The following is a 17,345-nucleotide window of genomic DNA, read 5'->3' as shown; positions in this document are numbered from 1 at the left end:
AATTATCAAGCCTGTGATGCTTTGTCTGGTCCAGAGAGATCGACGCCACCGTTGGCCCCTGGGCGTCACTGCATGCAGCCGAGGTTGATACTGAGGACCCCTGCTGGTCGCTCCTAGTCGTCGTTGACCATGATGGCCGCCCCCATGAATCGCACGTGGGTGAGGGCGCCAAACGTAGTGACTCCTGGTGGTCTTCCTCCTCCTCCGTCAGCCACGATGGCGCCGTCCTGGATTCGCACGTGGTCGGGCCTCGCGGGTACCGCGACGTCGAAGGAGATTGTCTCCGCTCTGGAGGGTCACAGGCTGCACTGCCGTTTTTGGGCTTTGACCTGCAAACTTTAGCATAGTGCCCCTTTTTACCACACTGGCTGCAGATCGCCGTTTTTGCAGGACACTGTTGCCGTGAGTGCTTGGCTCCGCCGCAAAAATAGCATCGCTGGCCGCCTGGAGCTGCCGCCGTCGTCGGATCGATATGGGAGCACGAGCCCGTGGGGCGAGGAGGGATTTGTGCTTGCTCTTGCCACGTTGTCTCCACGTGGTCTTCGGGGTACAGAGCCAAGCTTTTCGACGCTGCCTCCAGCATCTCAGCCATCTCCATCGCTTGGGTCAAGTTGAGGTTCCCTTTCTCTAATAGCTTAAGCCGGATGTACGAGGACCCTACCCCTGCTACGAACGCATCTCGGGCGAGGTCGTACATATATTGCTCTGCTGACACATCTTTACAGTCGCAACCCCTGGCAAGCTGCAAGAGCTCATTGGCGTAGTCCTCCATGGTTTCGCCCGACTGCCGACGTCGTGTAGCGAGGAGGTAACGAGCGTGGATCTCGTTGGGTGGTCTCGTGTATCGTTTCTTCAAGAGCTCGATGGCCCTCGGGTAAGTGGTGGCCGCACGAATCGCAAGATAAATCGTGTCGCTTACCCTCGCGTGGAGGACCTGGAGTTTGTCGTCGTCTGTAGTAACAGCTGCAGAGGCTGCCAGGTAGTCTTCGAAACACTTCCACCAGTGGTCGAAGGTGTTAGCGGCACCGACCGCACGTGGGTCCAGCGCCAGACGCTCTGGTTTTAATATTTGTTCCATACTCCCTTTTACTGTTGAGAGTTTTATGTTTGCTAATAAAATTGATGCGCGACAATCAAGCACGTGGAACAAGGCTTCAGCTATTGAAGGCTTTTATTAGCAAACAATGGAACTAACTAACACGAGTACACCAGTTCAGACTGGAGGGGTCCCGTCGGAGCAGAGGGTCTTATACCTCTCCCCAGGAGGCGGGGCCCGACCGGGATGTGCCATAACAACATTTACCACAGGTAAACACCCTAACCCAACAACATTATACAACCCCCACAGTGGCAACACCCTAACCCAACAGTAACATAGAAACAACCCACAGTGGTAACCAACGATGGTTCACCACAGTCATTTAAAAATAAATACTTGGGGGGGGTCACGTGATGCGAGTGTGGGAATAGTCGTGTTTCTGCTCGTTTTTAAATTCCTTTTTTAACCTGATGTACAGCTCATAGTCATTTTATCCTGGATTGTATATGCCGTGCAATGTCCTTGGAACATTTTTGAGGGAGCATTGATGACAGAATGCCGAAGAATGTCAGGAAAATCCCCGATAAAAAGGAGCAGTTGAAGGCACCCAGGGTGGAGCTGGGCCCTCAACATGGCGAACTGGCTGGGGAGCAGGCTCTGGGCTTGGAGTACTCAGAGGCGTTGCAGGAGATGACTGCAAACATTATCGAGGTTATAGATGACAAACTCGGTGTTTTGACACAGAACATTAATGCTCACTCGGATTAACTGCAGAATACCGGCAAGAAGCTCAATGAGGCAGAAGAGTGCTACTACTTTTGTTGAGGCTCAGCTGCAATCCTCAGAGAATCAGCTGCATGGCATGTCAGATATCCTGATCGACCTGGAAAATTGGGGCCGGATGAAGAATATCTGTGTGATCGGTTTTCCAGAGGGAGCTGAAGACAAGCTCCCGTTAAACTTTTTGAAGGCTGGTTGCCGTGCTTTTTTAAGCTCAGTATAATGGATCAAGCTCGAAGGGGCACGTGGAACCCTATCCTCAAGACTCAAGGACGACCAACGTCCACAGCCTATCATCATACCTTTCCGTAGCTTCAGGGGCTGCCAGAGAGTTTTGGAGGCTGCCAGGTATGGTGGGACTTGACTCTACAATGTAGCCAGGATTTCTTCCATGACGTCTCGGCAGCATCACAACAAAAAGCAAAGACTACGATGTGGTCAGAAAGCATTTGAAGGCTTTGGGAATTCAGTGCACCCTGCACTATCCTGCTGTCCTGAGGGTCTCCCTCAAAGGGTCTGTTAGGACATTCGACAATCCTGCTGAGGCTTTGGCTTTTTTAGAATCTGTGAAAGGCAATGATTCGGAATCATGATCTGCAAGCTCCTTTTTAATCCTGGACTTTTCCCCATGAATTTCACCGACTATCCTGGTTGGAGTCATTTTCTGCAGTTGTCATTAATCCTTGTTAATCCTTGACTGTATCCCCTGGAATTGCATCTCTTAATTGATCCTGATATGTAATTTATCACGTTGATTGGGGCAATCCTATTAGTGAACATGTTCGTGAATTTTCACTCAATATTCTGTTATCCTGAAATCCTGGTGAGTCCAAGAACATCCATTTATCCTTATCCCCATAATTTCATCTCTGAATTGATTCTGTTCCATGAGTTATCACATTGATCGGAGCAATCCTGTAAGATCTTGATATCCTTAAGTGAATTTCACCAACCATCCTATTTAGAGTCTTACTTTGCAGTTCTTTGTCAATCCTTGTTAACCATTGAATGTATCCTGTAATTCCATCTCTTAATTGATCTTGTTGTGTGATTTATCTCATTGATAGGGGCAATCCTATGAATGTACATGATAGCAAATTTCCAGTTGTTATCCTGATGTACTTGGGAGAATTCATTTTCCTTAATGGAACGCATCTTACAATGTACTTCTTGCTGATAAGGAGTGTGTTTGTGCTGTGTAGATTGTACGGTATTAGAGATATGCAATTCTCATCTGCTTTCTTATTATCTTATTATCCTGGTAAATATAGCGGTGGACTTTTGTATCAGACATCCTTTATTACAACTATGATTAAAATGAGCAGCGCCATTGCAGGGAGGTGGGCAAGTGGTTTAATGTGAAGATGGTGAGTAGGATCTGATGGGTCCTCACAGTGGGTGAGGAAACCCCCCCCCCCTACAATTTATGGGTAGTTTTTGTATTTCAGTTGTTTTGGGGTTATAGAATCTCTGATTAACTCCTGTTATAGTACAGACAGACTATATGTCCTGGGAAGAGACATAATATTGTGTTGTTGGTGCCTCCAAAATGGCTAGGGATGGGGGAAGACTTCTTTGGTGCCAATTGTCGCAGGATCCTGTTATCCATATCCTTTTGTTACTTATATGGTGGGAGGCGCTGGATAAAATGAATAATCTGAATCAATCGTGTTAGTAATTTTTTCTCTCTCTCTCTCTTCCTACTTGTATTTGTTTGAAAATGATCCCATTGTACTGTACCAATCTTAGAGAGTTTGTTGTGTTTTTTGTAAAAAAAAAGAAAAATCTTCAATAAAAATATAATTTATTTTAAAAAGTACTTATGATCAATAGGACCAATTCTAGTCACCACACTACCAGAAGGATGTAGAGGCTTTGGAAAGGGTACAGAAAAGATTTACCAGGATGTTGCCTGGTACGGAGGGCATAGCTATGAGGAGAGGTTGGGGAAACTTGGTTTGTTCTCACTGGAATGACGGAGGTTGAAGGGCGACCTGATAGAAGTCTACAAGATTATGAGGGGCATGGACAGAGTGGATAGTCAGAAGTTTTTTCCCAAAGTGGAAGAGTCAATTACTAGGGAGGAATAAGTTTAAGGTGCGAGGGGCAAGGCTTAAAGGAGATGTGCGAGGCAAGTTTTTTATGCAGAGGATGGAGGGTGCCTGGAACTCGCTGCCAGGGGAGGTAGTGGAAGCAGGTACAATAGTGACTTTTAAGGAGCGTCTTGACAAATACATGACTAGGGTGGGATTGGAGGGATATGGTCCCCAGAAGGGTAGGGGGTTTTAGTTCAGTCGGGCAGCATGGTCGGTGCAGGCTTGGAGGGCTGTAGGGCTGTTCCTGTGCTGTAATTTTCTTTGTTCTTTGTTCTATACTTTTAAATCCGAAAAGGTGCACACTTAGTAATCTAAACAAATGCACGTACTCCAGGAAACTATTGATGATTGATCAGTTTGTCTGGCTTTAGACAAGACCTGCAAGGAAAGTTCTGTCATCGACTTTGAGATTTTTCCCACTTGGCTCCAGATAACACTTTGAATACGAAATTCTTTGCCAAAGACCTGTTGGAGCGAAGTCAAATAAATTCTTTCAAAATTGAATATTTTCCCCAAAAATCATAATTGGATAGTTGCTGGAAAAGATTGAATATTAGAAGGAGTGCATGAGGCTGAGACAAGCAGTGGCACTGATTTTATAAACCTATCTCAGTGCTGTATTACACTATAATTCTTTGCTAATGCTCTAAAAGATAGGGTGATTCTAAACTGGCAATTACCAGTTATGCTCCAGCAACAGTCATAGCAACTATTGAGGATTTCTAAGCTTTTGGCTATTGCCAACCTGCGCTCCAGTGTTTTTCAAATTAGGCAAGAGAAGTAAATGCCTTTGGGAAGAGAATATGCACTCCATAATAAGAATCCACCTATTGGGATTTCTCATTAGATTTTTTTGGCAACACTTAAACATGTAATAGGGTTCCAAATTTTTTTTTAAATTCTCGTGATGTGGACATTGCCAATAAGACGTCCACAGCTTCCCTGAGAAGGTGCTGGTGGATCACCTTTGTGAAATGCTACTCTTTCTTGTGGCTTAATGTAACTAAGTGACTTGCTGGGCCTTTTTGGAGAGTAAGAGTCATTAGTAAACCAGTTGGCTTTTTATGACGATCCAAAACTTTATGGTCAGTTTTACTGAAACCAGATTTGTATTTCCAGAATTTTTTTTTAAAGAATTCAAATTCTCAAACTCCCGTGATGGAATTTGACCTCATCTGGATTGTTAGTCCAGCCCTCCATTTATCATCATTTTTTGGTTTCCCATTGCTGAACCGGTTTCAATTTAACAAGTTAATTTGTCCATTAATTCTATAAACCTTAACTATTTTCTAAGTCTCGTGTGCAGAACATTATCTTAAAAGCCAAAAACGTTTCACCCGCTGGGTAACCTTCATGCACTATTTAACATAACTCTTCAAAAAATTCCATCGGATTACTGAATCTTGGATTATTGCCCCTACCCCATGCAGATTACTGCTTGTAGTCTCTTATGCTCTGAGCACTGAGAGAGCTACTGTGTAGAATTCTCTACAACTTTCTTATATCCCCATACTTTAGGCTTGACAGCCTAGGGCGGCATGATGACACAGTGGTTAGCACTGCTGCCTCACGGCACCAGGGACCTGGATTCGATTTCCGGCTTGGGTCACTGTTTGTGTGGAGTTTGCGCATTCTCCCCGTGTCTGCTTGGATTTCCTCCAGGTGCTCCGGTTTCCTCCCACAGTCTGAAAGACGTGCTGGTTAGGTGCATTGACCCGAACAGGCGCCAGAGTGTGGCAACTAGGGGAATTTCACAGTAACTTCATTGCAGTGTAAGCCTTACTTGTGACTAATAAATAAAACTTTAAGTATAATTTCCAGGTTCATATTTTACATCTGTATTGCATTGAGATAATAACACATTAGATAGCCTTCTGTATCTCCTGTTGTGTAGAATGACAGCTTTCTATTTAACTCTGCCAATTAAAAAAAAGCACCTGTAATGGTAAATGGGTAAATTTTACTCTTGAACCAAAAATATGAATGTATTTTTCCATGCACAGTAATACATGTCAGGTTATTTAATTAATACACTGATTTAAAATCCTTTTTAAAAAGCATTTGCTGTACTAACGTTGTTCTTTTTTTTGTTTTCCTAGATCGTGCCAACTTGCTTTTAGGTGAGCCATCTTTGTATATTTAAATGCTCAGATTAATTTATAAACTATTTGCTGTGCCAGTGTGGTTCATCGGTGCCATGCTGCTTTCTCTGAATATTGCTGACTCATCATCTCTCATTCTTCATGAAAAAATTATCAGACACTGGGATCCCTATGGGGAAAGCTTCTAAGATGGCTTGCATCTTTTTCATCTACTATGTTTGAGACGTGGCGCATCTCTTCAAAACATCAACGTATTTTAATCAACTTTCAAAATGGTCTCCCCCCATCGAACATGGGATTCCCATTGAAAACAATTGCAGTAGTGCAGTTATCCTGTTCTTGGCTGGGTGAAAAGGACATTAAAAGGCCAGTCCATATAACAGACTATGGGGTGGGAGTTTACGGCCTCGCTCGTCCCGAAACCGTAAAATCCCGCCTGAGGTCAACGGACCTTCCCATGCTCCGCCCCTCGCCCTCTCCGATGAGGGAGCTTCTCAGAATCTGGGGCCACAGTCTCAACGCATGCAAAACCCATCCGTTTGCATTGAGTTAAAGTTCACTGGTCCCTTTCTGATGGTGTTTTCTGAGCTGAATAAGGATCTGTTTGACTTTAAGTTTGACCAGTTTGATAACTTAATTAGATTTTACTCAAACTTTCTAAATGGTTGGCTTGGATTACACGTTAGATTTCTTTTGAAAGATTGTATAATAAGAACTCGCTGTTTCCATATGGTTATAAATTTTGCAACCCAGGTTTGTGATATTCAGGAAAACATCCATTCTAATGTTGTAGTCATGGTAACATTGAACATTTAAAAATATAGTACTTTTAAATTTTGTAACACTTCTTTACCTGTGGGTGCTTTTCGCGGCATTAGTTTCGTTCTTTTAACCTTGGAAGAGACACTTTGAGGTTTTAGTGGTTATATAATTTATTTGCATTGTCCTTCATTCTCAGGATATAGAATGAGCTCCAGGCCTTCATCTTTATTAATTTCCAATTTAATGGAAACAGTAACAGCAATTTTTAGTTCCACTTAATGTAATGAAGCATCCCAAGTGCTTCACAGGAGTGTTTCCGAACAAGATTTAATGTCATACCAGAAAAGGATATATTAGGGGAAGTGACCAAAACCTTGGTCACAGAAGTAGGTTTTCGGGAGCTCTTAAAGGAGGAAAGAGAATGAAGAACAATACAGCACAGGAACAGGCCCTTCAGCCCACCAAGCCTGCACCGAGACATGGGCCAGCATTTTACTGGCACGCCAGCCCCAGAATCGGGGCGGGTGAGGCTCACAGTATGACATTCTCCGTTGGCCTCGGGCGGGATCGTATGAGCCTCGGGGCGGGCGAGGCGGTGAAATTCCGGCTATGGTTTCTCTCTGTTTGCCTCCCTTTCACGTATCTATCAAGATACACCTTGACTTTTGCTAACCTACCTGCTTCCACCACCTCCACTGGCACCTGGCACCCACCACCTCGTGTGAAAAACTTTCCCCGCACAGCAGAAGAACGACAGAAGTGTAAATAGGGAGTGCAAGTGATGGTGCAGATATGTAGTCATAAGTTGTTTTGGGGTCAAATGTGACACCAAAGTTATGAACTGTCTGGTTTGGCCGGGGAGAGGAATAGAGATCAAAGCATCCAAACTATGAATGGGAGTATTGAGTAACAGCAAAATATATTAATAAAGTCAACCTTAACAAACTTGAGAATGATTATAGCTGTTAGAGATTATTCACTTGTGTTTGTGCTTTGCTGTTTTCAGGTATTCTAATAGGGAAATGAATCTAGAAGCATACAGAGTGATACAGATTATGTCATTGATTAGCATTTAACAATAATGGCAAATTGAATTGAATTATGTTTTCACTAAATGGGCTATGTTCTGTTTAATTATTTTTCTGGTGGCATTTTAGGAGTGCAGTAAATTTTAAGTGAGTATTGGTATTTGCACTGCATTCACTCTGGGAAGATTGTCCTTTTGAAAAATCCTCTTGTGTTGAGCGTGGGTGTGCAGGTCACTATGCCTTTATCGGGGTGAAGAATGAGAGGATTGTAGGTGTGGGGACTGGAAAGGTGCAGGAATTGCCACTGATGTTGCCGAGAACATGACCTAACTTTTCAGATTAAGAATCAAACAATAGCATGACATCATCTGGAGTGTTCATGGACAGCTTTATTAACTTAGATTTTGAAGTTTTGGGAAAGCAATGTGGCAAAGGATCAGTGCAGTTTGACAGGCTGAAAGCTATAGGTTACTCACACTGCATTGTATTTTTGTTAAAACGGTGTTACTAAAGCATATCTAGATACATGGTAGATTTATCTAGATCAATAACTTACTGTGACATTCTGATATATCATTATATGTTGCTTTTTTTCTCTGCATATTCACTTTTAAGCTCTTGTTCACTTTAAGCTCTTAACAGTAATAACTGGCTATTTATCATGAATCATCACACAGAACCCTTTACTGTTCGTACCTTGCACCAAAACTCTTGCACTTTTTAGTACAGGTCATTGGGAGAATGATTAAGAGGAGAAGCTTGGCATGCTGAGGTGAACTAGTGACCTTACTACTACCCGAGAAAATATAAGCAAATACAACACAGATGAGAATCGAACCTGTGATATCTTGATTAGTACAGCTCAGTACAATATTCCATGGTGCATTTACCAGTGAGCTACAGAGGCTTCATTTTCTGCAACCATTTCTGCATCACAATCCAAGGGATTGAACAAAGAAACAACAACTTGTATAACTTTATATTTAAATTTAAAGTTTATTTATTAGTGTCACAAGTAGACTTACATTAACGCTGCAAAGAAGTTACTGTGAAAATCCCCTAGTCGCCAGCTCCGGCACCTGTTCGGGTACACTGAGGGAGAATTTAGCATGGCCAATGTACCTTTGGGAGGAAATCGGAACACCCAGAGGAAACCCATGCAGACATGGGGAGGACGTGCAGACTCCACACAGACAGTGACCCAAGCCGGGAATCGAACCCAGGTCCCTGGAGTTGTGAAGCAGCAGTGCCTTGGCTGCCGAGAAGCTTATACGTAACCTTTAATGTATGAAATACCTCAAGACACAAACCTATTTCTAGTTTTTGGCATTCTTGCCTCCAACCCCAGCCCCCATACATATATACCCAGTTAAACAATCTGGGTAATGACTATATTTTGACTCTCCCCTCTTGACTTCATTCCTTATGATGAAGTATCTGGATTCTGCTTATTGTATTTCCTAAACCTACATCCATATTAACTGAAAGAATTGTTTTAGGAAATTCTGCCATTGACATCAAGGTAGCATTTCGCTGAATGTGGCTTCAAGAAGCCCGAGCAAAACTGGAGTCAGCGGGAATCAGGGTAAGACCCTCCACTGGTTGGAGTTATACCTGGCACAAAGGAAGATAATCGTGATGGTTGGAGGTCAATCATCCCATTCACTGCAGGGGTTCTTCAGGGTAGTATCTGAGGCCCAACCATCTTCAGTTGCTTCATCAGTGACCTTCCTTCCATCATAAGGTGGATCATAAGTGGGGCTGTTTGCTGATGATTGCACCATTGTCCAGCACCATTCGCGACTCCTCAAATACTGAAGCAGTAAGACCTGGGCAAATATCCAGGCTTGGGCTGACAAGTGGCAAGTAACATTCATGCCACACAAGTGACAGGCAATGACCATTTTCAAAAAAAGAGAATCCGTCGCCCCTGACATTACCATCACTAATCTCCCACTATCAGCATCCTGGGAGTTATCATTAACCAGAAACCAAATTTGATTAAAGCCATATAAATATCGTAGCTACAAGAGCAAGTCAGAGGCTAGGACTCCTGTGGCGAGTAACTCACCTCCTGACTCCCTAAAGCCTGTCCATATCTTCAAGACACAAGTCAAGAGTGTAATGGATTACTCTCCACTTGCCTGGATGAGTGCAGCTCCAACAGCACTCAACAAGCTTGACACCATCAAGAACAAAATCCACTTGATTGATACCCCTTCCACAAACATTCACTCCCTCAACCACCAATGAACAGTGGTAACAGTGTGTATCATCTACAAGATGCAATGTAGGAACTCGCCTAAGTTCCTTCAGCAGCACCTTTCCAACACATGGGAACACCACCAACTGGAATTTGCCCTCTAAGTCACTCACCATTCTGACTTGGAAATATATCGCCACTCCTTCACCGTCACTGGGTCAAAATCCTGGAACTCCCTCCCTAACAGCGCAGTGAGTGCTCTACACTGCAGGGACTGCAGTGGTTTAAGAAAACAGCTCATTACCATCTTCTCAAGGGCAATTAGGGATGAGCAATAAATGCTGTCCGAGCCAGTGACACCCACATTTCATAAATGAATAATCAAAAAAATTGAATGGTCAGCAATAAGTTCACCACTCTACTTTCTCAGTTCTGTCATTTATGAATACCTGAAAAACCAACACTTAGTCAAACAAAAAGGATGCATTCTGCACCAATGGAGAACTGCACTCAACAAAATATAGGTGATAAGTCAAGGCTGCAATATTGTAGCCCTATCTCCAACCCACATTCACTTAAAGCCCAGCTTTGTCTTATGATTATCTCTTGGGCAGAAGCCAATTTAATGTTTTTTTAAAATAGTTAGAATACCTGATAGTTTAGACCTATACTCTCTGGAATTTAGAAGAATGAGGGGAGATCAAATTGAGGTATATAAGATGATAAAAGGTATGGATAAAATAGATGTGGAGTGGATGCTTCCTCTTGTGGAGCATTCTAGGATGAGAGGTTGTAGTCTCAGGATAAGGGATAACAAATTTAAAACAGAGTTGAGGAGAAACTACTTCTCCCAAAGGGTTGTGAATCTGTAGAATTCGCTACTCCAAAGTGCGGTGGATGCTGGGACAGTGAGTAAATTTAAGGAGGAGTTAGACAGATTTTTAATCGGTAATGGGTTGAAGGCAGGAAAATGGGGATGAGGAGCATATCAGTCATGATCGAATGACAGAGCGGACTTGATGGGTCAAATGGCCTAGTTCTGCTCCTATATCTTATGAACTTATGATATGGTGTTTGGAATTTGGCAGTTCAATGCAAGACTCAAAGTTAAGAAAGCAGAACTACTAAGTGGCAGGAGTACAACAGTCAAAAATTACTCATCTAAGCATAAACAAAACAAAGCTTGTTGTATCCTTTGCATTAGAATAGATAAAGATGCACAGAAAGCTTCTAGTTGGTGTAAGGACAGCATATTCTGGTGAAAAGACCAGCTAAACTCAAAGATCATTGAGATCATACCAATTACTCTGGTTTGGGGCAGATTGGAAAAATTACTCAAATCACTTCAGAATTGAAAAGGGTCTAGTTTGACAAACCTGGTGAAGGAAATTCAGAGCAAAGATAGCTTTAAGTTCTGTAATCAAATTCTCCAACATGTAGATTCACAACCATAGGGGCTCATCTTAGAAACAACCTTCAATGGGGTTTCGACATTCAGCAGATTATGTCCAAGGCAAACAGGGTTTTTGTGGATTTCTGAAGAGGAGTCTTTGGTATTGCAACAGAAGTATCAGAGTTACAGCCCACCAAACACATGTTCACATAAACCTGAAGTATTCAAGCTGTGTGTGGGATTCTAACGTGGTGGGGGATATGAATAAGTTTGAATTGATCCGACAGCTTGTTGCACAATTCTGCACAAGGAGGGAGAAAAGGAGACTAACCATATTCTCTAAAATTTGGAATAGACTGGTATGAATTGATGGAAGCAAGAACGTGGTGCCCACTGGCAATGACAAAACACGAGGCACGAGTAGCCATCCCCACAAACTATAAACCAAAGGGGAAAATGCTGGAAAATCTCAGCAGGTCTGGCAGCATCTGTAAGGAGAGAAAAGAGCTGACGTTTTGAGTCCAGATGACCCTTTGTCAAAGCTCTCCAGATGCTGCCAGACCTGCTGAGATTTTCCAGCATTTTCTCTTGGTTTCAGATTCCAGCATCCGCAGTAATGTGCTTTTATGCACAAACTACAAAGACCATTTGCATTCAAGACAGTGTATCAACAATCTTTTTTTCCAAAACAATTCCACAGTGGAATAAAGGTGCCCAAGGAAAATAGCCACAGCCTTATTGCTTGAAATCTTCAAGACCCATCTTTAATCATTTCCATTTACAAGTTTTAATTATCATGAATACCATATCAGCAGCTCATGTCTGGTTCAGCTGGAGCTAACCATATAAGTATTGGTGAAATGCATATGTTAGTTTGTGACTTTTTAAAAAAAGATTTACTCCATTCGTAAAGTTACGAAGCCATTGCTCAGAGTGGACCATGCAAGCCCGAATCCATCACCTTGCTTCCTCCAAAAACCAAATTCATATTCAAATTGAATCCAATTCAAAGTTCCCACAAGAGAGACAAACAAGATCCAAACTGACAAGGCATTGCACCCCAACCTGGGCTTGATCTGACACTTGATCTTAGACCTGTGAAACTCTTTGCTGCAGAAGGTTGTGGAGGCTAGGTCATTGAGTGTCTTTAAGACAGAGATAGATAGGTTCTTGATTAATAAGGCGATCAGGGGTTATGGGGAAAAGGCAGGAGAATGGGGATGAGAAAAAAATCAGCCATGATTGAATGAATGAGCAGACTCAATTGGCCGAGTGGCCTAATTCTGCTCCTATGTCTTATGGTCTTGTAGACAAAAGGCCGATGATGTTAGTCTGTCATGGCAACACTACCGAAGCAGAAGCAGAGTGCTTCTGTGACTAATCCATTAACCTGATATGTGAGCCAGTGCATACTGCTCAAAGTTAGCCTGATTTACAAATAGAATCTGATGTGACAAGCGGTCGAAAGCTTACTAGTGATAAAAACAGTAAAGGCAGCAAATACTCAGCAGGTTTGGCAGCATCGATTGAGAGAGAAACAGAATTAACATTTCAGGTCAGTGACTTTCTGTCAGAACATGGGGTACTGAGAGATGGAACAGTTTTTAAGCCAACCAAGGAAAGCGGGAAAGGGAGGAAAGAACAAAAGGGAAGGTCTGTGATAGAGCAGAAGGCCGGAGGGATTAAATGACAAAAGAGATGATAGTGCAAGACAAAAAGAGATAGTAATGGGGCAAGTAAAGAAACTAAAGTTGTGTCTGCAATGTGAAGGGAAAACAGGATCATCACCACTAGCCGCTGTCCAAAATAACTGAAGAAAGGGGACAGGGATTATGATCTGAAATTGTTGGACTCACAGTTTAAGGGTACGAGATAAACTGACTAGGACTGATATGAGAAGAAATTTCTTCACCCAGAGAGTGGTGAGCCTGCAGAATTCTCTACCACAGAAAGTAGTTGAGGACAAAACATTGGATGTTTGCAAGAAGGAGTTAGATATAGTTCTTGGGGCTAAAGAGAGTAAAACAACAACAGGTTACTGAGTTGGATGATCGGCCACGATCATAATGAATGTTAGAGCAGACTTGAAGGGCTGAATGGCCTATTCCTGTTCCTATTTTCTATGTTTCTATGTAACTCAATGTCGAGTACAGAAGCCTGTAAAGTGCCTACTCAAAAGGCTAGGTTCTGTTTTTCAAGCTTGCACTGATCTTCCTTGGAACACTGTAGGAAGCTGAGGACTGTAAGTTCCTCTTGAGTACAACTGGGTGGCTCTTTAGTAACCCCTTTATCTTGTGTTAAAAAAAAATTGTGAAATTGACAGCATAAATCAGAGAGCCAGAGCTGTCAATCAAGCAATGTTTTCCCTGAGACTCAGCTGTTTCAATAGACATGGCATTATGCACAATTTCTCTGGGCGCTATTGCTCACATTTACTCCAATCTGAACTTGTACCTCTCTGTGAGGTGTGATCAAACTCTGGCGCAAACTGTTTAAGTAGCATTCGCTGTTCTTCATGTGTCAGAGTGTCTCCAACCTAAACTCTAGCTCAGTGACTTTGAGTCGGAGAGATTTGCGATTATGCCAGCTACTGCAGATACATTTGCTTGGGACAGTCATGCACGCTGCAAACTCCCACACGCAATCCAGATGCACAACTTGCTGCATCTATCTTAATCTAAGTTACTTAATTTATTTCTATCTATTTTTTAGTCTGACCTATGTTTTGTGTTTCTTTTTTCTACACAATATCTTCTACCAAACTACTAAATATTTACTACCTCAACTTCTAGCACAAATAACTCGAGATTCTCAAAAATGTGCCTCCCGTTAAGATCCAGAAAGCTAGATGGCGAAGAACAGAACTGGAGCCAATCTTTAGGTGTTATTATAAGCATTTATTTACAGCGATGCACCTGACAAACATGCACCTCCTATCACAGTTTTAGTCTGTTCTTATTTATGGATTCAGAAGTGAATCCCTAGTTAATGCCCACCATCTGAATATAATTAGTGCAATCAATATGCAATGAACATTTTTACTCTCTGCCCTCAATTTCCTCTACTACCAAATTCCAAACTTTGACATTCTGTCAATCCTCACCTTTATTCTGTGATAGTTATATTCCCATCTCTATACTGTCTATTGATCCTCTCTCTCCCTCTCTGTCTTTTTATCCCTCCATTTCTTGTTAAGATGACACTATTGTGTGGTTCAAACATAATGGGCAAAATCTTCCAGCTCTTCATGTCGGCGGGAGCTTCTGGTCCCACCCGACGGCATGGGGTGGAAGCAAGAGGAAATACCATTGATAGCGGCACGTCCAGAAGATCCTGCCTCCGGCCAACAGTGTGCCACTTCCCGCCGCCGGGAAACACGCCGCAGGGAGGCCAGAGAATCTCGCCAATTATCTCTCATTAATTTAGGATTAAGCCATTAAGCATGATTCACTGAAGTTATGTCCCATGCAAGGAAATACTTGATTTTGTTTAATTATAGTCTTCAGCAGGTAATAATTCTCACCAAAAAAGCAGGTGATAATTCTCAGTGAGAAATTTCAGCAGACGATGATTTATGAACATTTGAAATAGAGATTGTTCCAAATGCAAACTAAAAGTATGCCATGCATTTTACAAGTTGGTGCATATTTCCCATCTCTAACGACTAAATGTTGCAAATGTTTCATGCTAACTCAGCTTTTGAGGCTTAGAGTACATTGTTACTTCTCTATCACTAGCTTTATTCTTGTTAACCAATCTCTCTAAATGCATATGCATAATGAAAATTTATTTCTAACCACAGGAGACAACTAATGGAAGTTGAAGTTCAATCTCACAAAGCATAGTCCAGCTAGCTTTTATAAAAAGCTGACTCCATTTCCAGTGCGTTTTAAGTATTCATGCCAGTTATTACCAATTGATATAATCTTTCAAAAACATTAAACCAAAGGGCACTGTTTGCTAGTGAAATCTAAAACAAAATTAAAGCTAAAGCCCCGCTTTGATTTCTTTTGTGCATGATTCAGCTTGTTCCAGCATGTTTGAACGTGTTTTCAAAAGCCCCAAAGCTATCAGTTTAATAAGTGGTACATGCTGCAGCAGAGCCACTTCCCGCTTACTTACTGAGTTGGAAGAAAAAAGTGCACCTGTAAGTGCTCACTTTAAGTCATTTCGATTTAACATCAGTCAGTTAATGGGATGGGTATTTGTGTTTAGCACTGGGAGTTTTGTTTTAACAGCACCTTGCGCAATGTGTGTTTTGGGGTGCATGATCTGATTGGCGCCATTTTGGAACAGTGTCTCCTACTCCTCAGCCCTCCTGATCACAGCCTCTCCAGCTTGCAGCTTACCTCTGCAACTCGAAGCTGCTCTCACGCCGTAGGTTGCTTCCTGACTCTCCCTGTTCATCTTCAGAGCCCCCACAGTGAGCAAGGATTCAGGCCAGAAAAGTGGCCAGTGGGAGAGCAGGTCAGTTGGAGGGTTGGGGAGCAAGATTGGAGGTTTGGGGAGTGGAAGAGAGAAGGAACAGACGAGGAGGAGAGTGGGAGAGATGGCTAGCTAGCGATAGGTAGAAAGAGTGAACATATTTCTTTCACATGTTTCAACATATATTTAAATGTTAAAATAGTAATGTATAGTATTTAAACTCTCAGGGTTTATTGTTTGAATTTATTTTTCTGATGGGAAGAACGTAGAGACCTAACTAAAGCTTTTACATTGGTTGTAATAGGAAACGCTGATTTGTTTAAAGTTGTTTCATTTAAAGTTGCACTTTTCAGGAATGCAACAATTTGTAAAGCAAGAAATTACTGTAGATCAAAGGCAAGATGCATGTCTATCTGCAAAGCTTTGAAAAAATAACCTGAAACATAAATAAATTCCAACAGGTGCAGAACAAGTTATTATAACCAGAGTTTGTGCTGGAAGTGCTTGGGCAGCTTTGGGCCAGAATTCTCCGGCCGTTCACACCCCACCACCACTGCCAGCGAAAACTGAGAATTTGGCACTCAGCCAAATCTTCATTCACTGCAGCGGGAGTGGAGAATCCCAGCTGCAAGCAAGTTCAGAGAATCCGGCCCTGGTGTTCCAACTGAAAAACTGTGACTTGTTCACATGAGTTGCAGTTGAGATATTCCAATCTCCCGTGATTGCCAGTGGGAATATGGGTGGTCAGGACTTCCGTTGGAATGACTGGTCTGCAGATTACTGCAAAGTTTCCAGGGTCAACCTCATGTAAATTCTTTGAACAAGTTGCTGACATTGTTCTACACTGAGAAACTTACTACTGAAGGGAGGATGGGAAACGGCTGCTACTGCTGTGGGGAGAGCGGTCTACCACAGTTTAAAGGTATGAGTAGTCTCAAAAGATTAAATCTTTTTAAAAAGTTTGCTGGTTCTAATGAAGTGTAAATTCTACCAATGTAGAACTGCCAATGTATTGGCGCTCGTTAAATTGATCCTGTTTTGACGTTGAAATTCTCCGCAACATTGCTTCCTTCTGAGCAATGTTGGACATCCCAGTGTCTGTGTACGTTTCCTCCAGATGCTCCGGTTTCTTTCCACAGTCCAAAGATGTGCGGGTTAGGTTGATTGGCCATTGTTGAATGCCCCTCAGTGTCAGGGGAATTAGCAGGGTAAATGCATGGGGTTACGGGGATAGGGCCTGGGTGGGATTGTTGTTGGTGAAGACTCGATGGGCCAAATGGTTTCCTTCTGCACTGCAGGGATTCTATGATTCAATTTGTTGTATACGTGTTCCCAATGTGCAACATCGCTAAAATGAAAGCAAAATATCAAGATGCTGGAAGTCTGAAATAAAAAGAGAAAATGCAGAAATACTCAGCAAGTCAGGTCGCATCTGTTGAGAGAGATTCCAAATTAATATCTTCATCAGAACTGAAATGTCACTGAGTTTGAAACATGTCTCTCCACGCAGTTGCTGC

The 17,345-nt window shown here is 42.4% G+C and overlaps 1 protein-coding gene across 3 annotated transcripts in view; it reads left to right on the top strand.

Annotated features, from left to right (window-relative positions):
• The window catches only part of micu2 (mitochondrial calcium uptake 2), a 443,854-nt gene that overhangs the window by 265,557 nt on the left and 160,952 nt on the right, over positions 1 to 17,345 (top strand). For 2 of the 3 annotated variants that reach the window (XM_078222127.1, XM_078222128.1), the window contains exon 3: positions 6,015 to 6,035. The exons of the other annotated variant lie outside the window; for it this stretch is intronic. In XM_078222127.1, the coding sequence (XP_078078253.1) occupies positions 6,015 to 6,035 (21 nt within the window). The remainder of the gene's footprint in view (positions 1 to 6,014; positions 6,036 to 17,345) is intronic. 3 annotated transcript variants of the gene reach the window in all.

Source organism: Mustelus asterias, chromosome 10 (assembly GCF_964213995.1).
Source record: "Mustelus asterias chromosome 10, sMusAst1.hap1.1, whole genome shotgun sequence".
Taxonomy (NCBI): Eukaryota; Metazoa; Chordata; class Chondrichthyes; order Carcharhiniformes; family Triakidae; genus Mustelus; species Mustelus asterias.
This window is presented reverse-complemented; position numbering and strand designations above follow the sequence as displayed.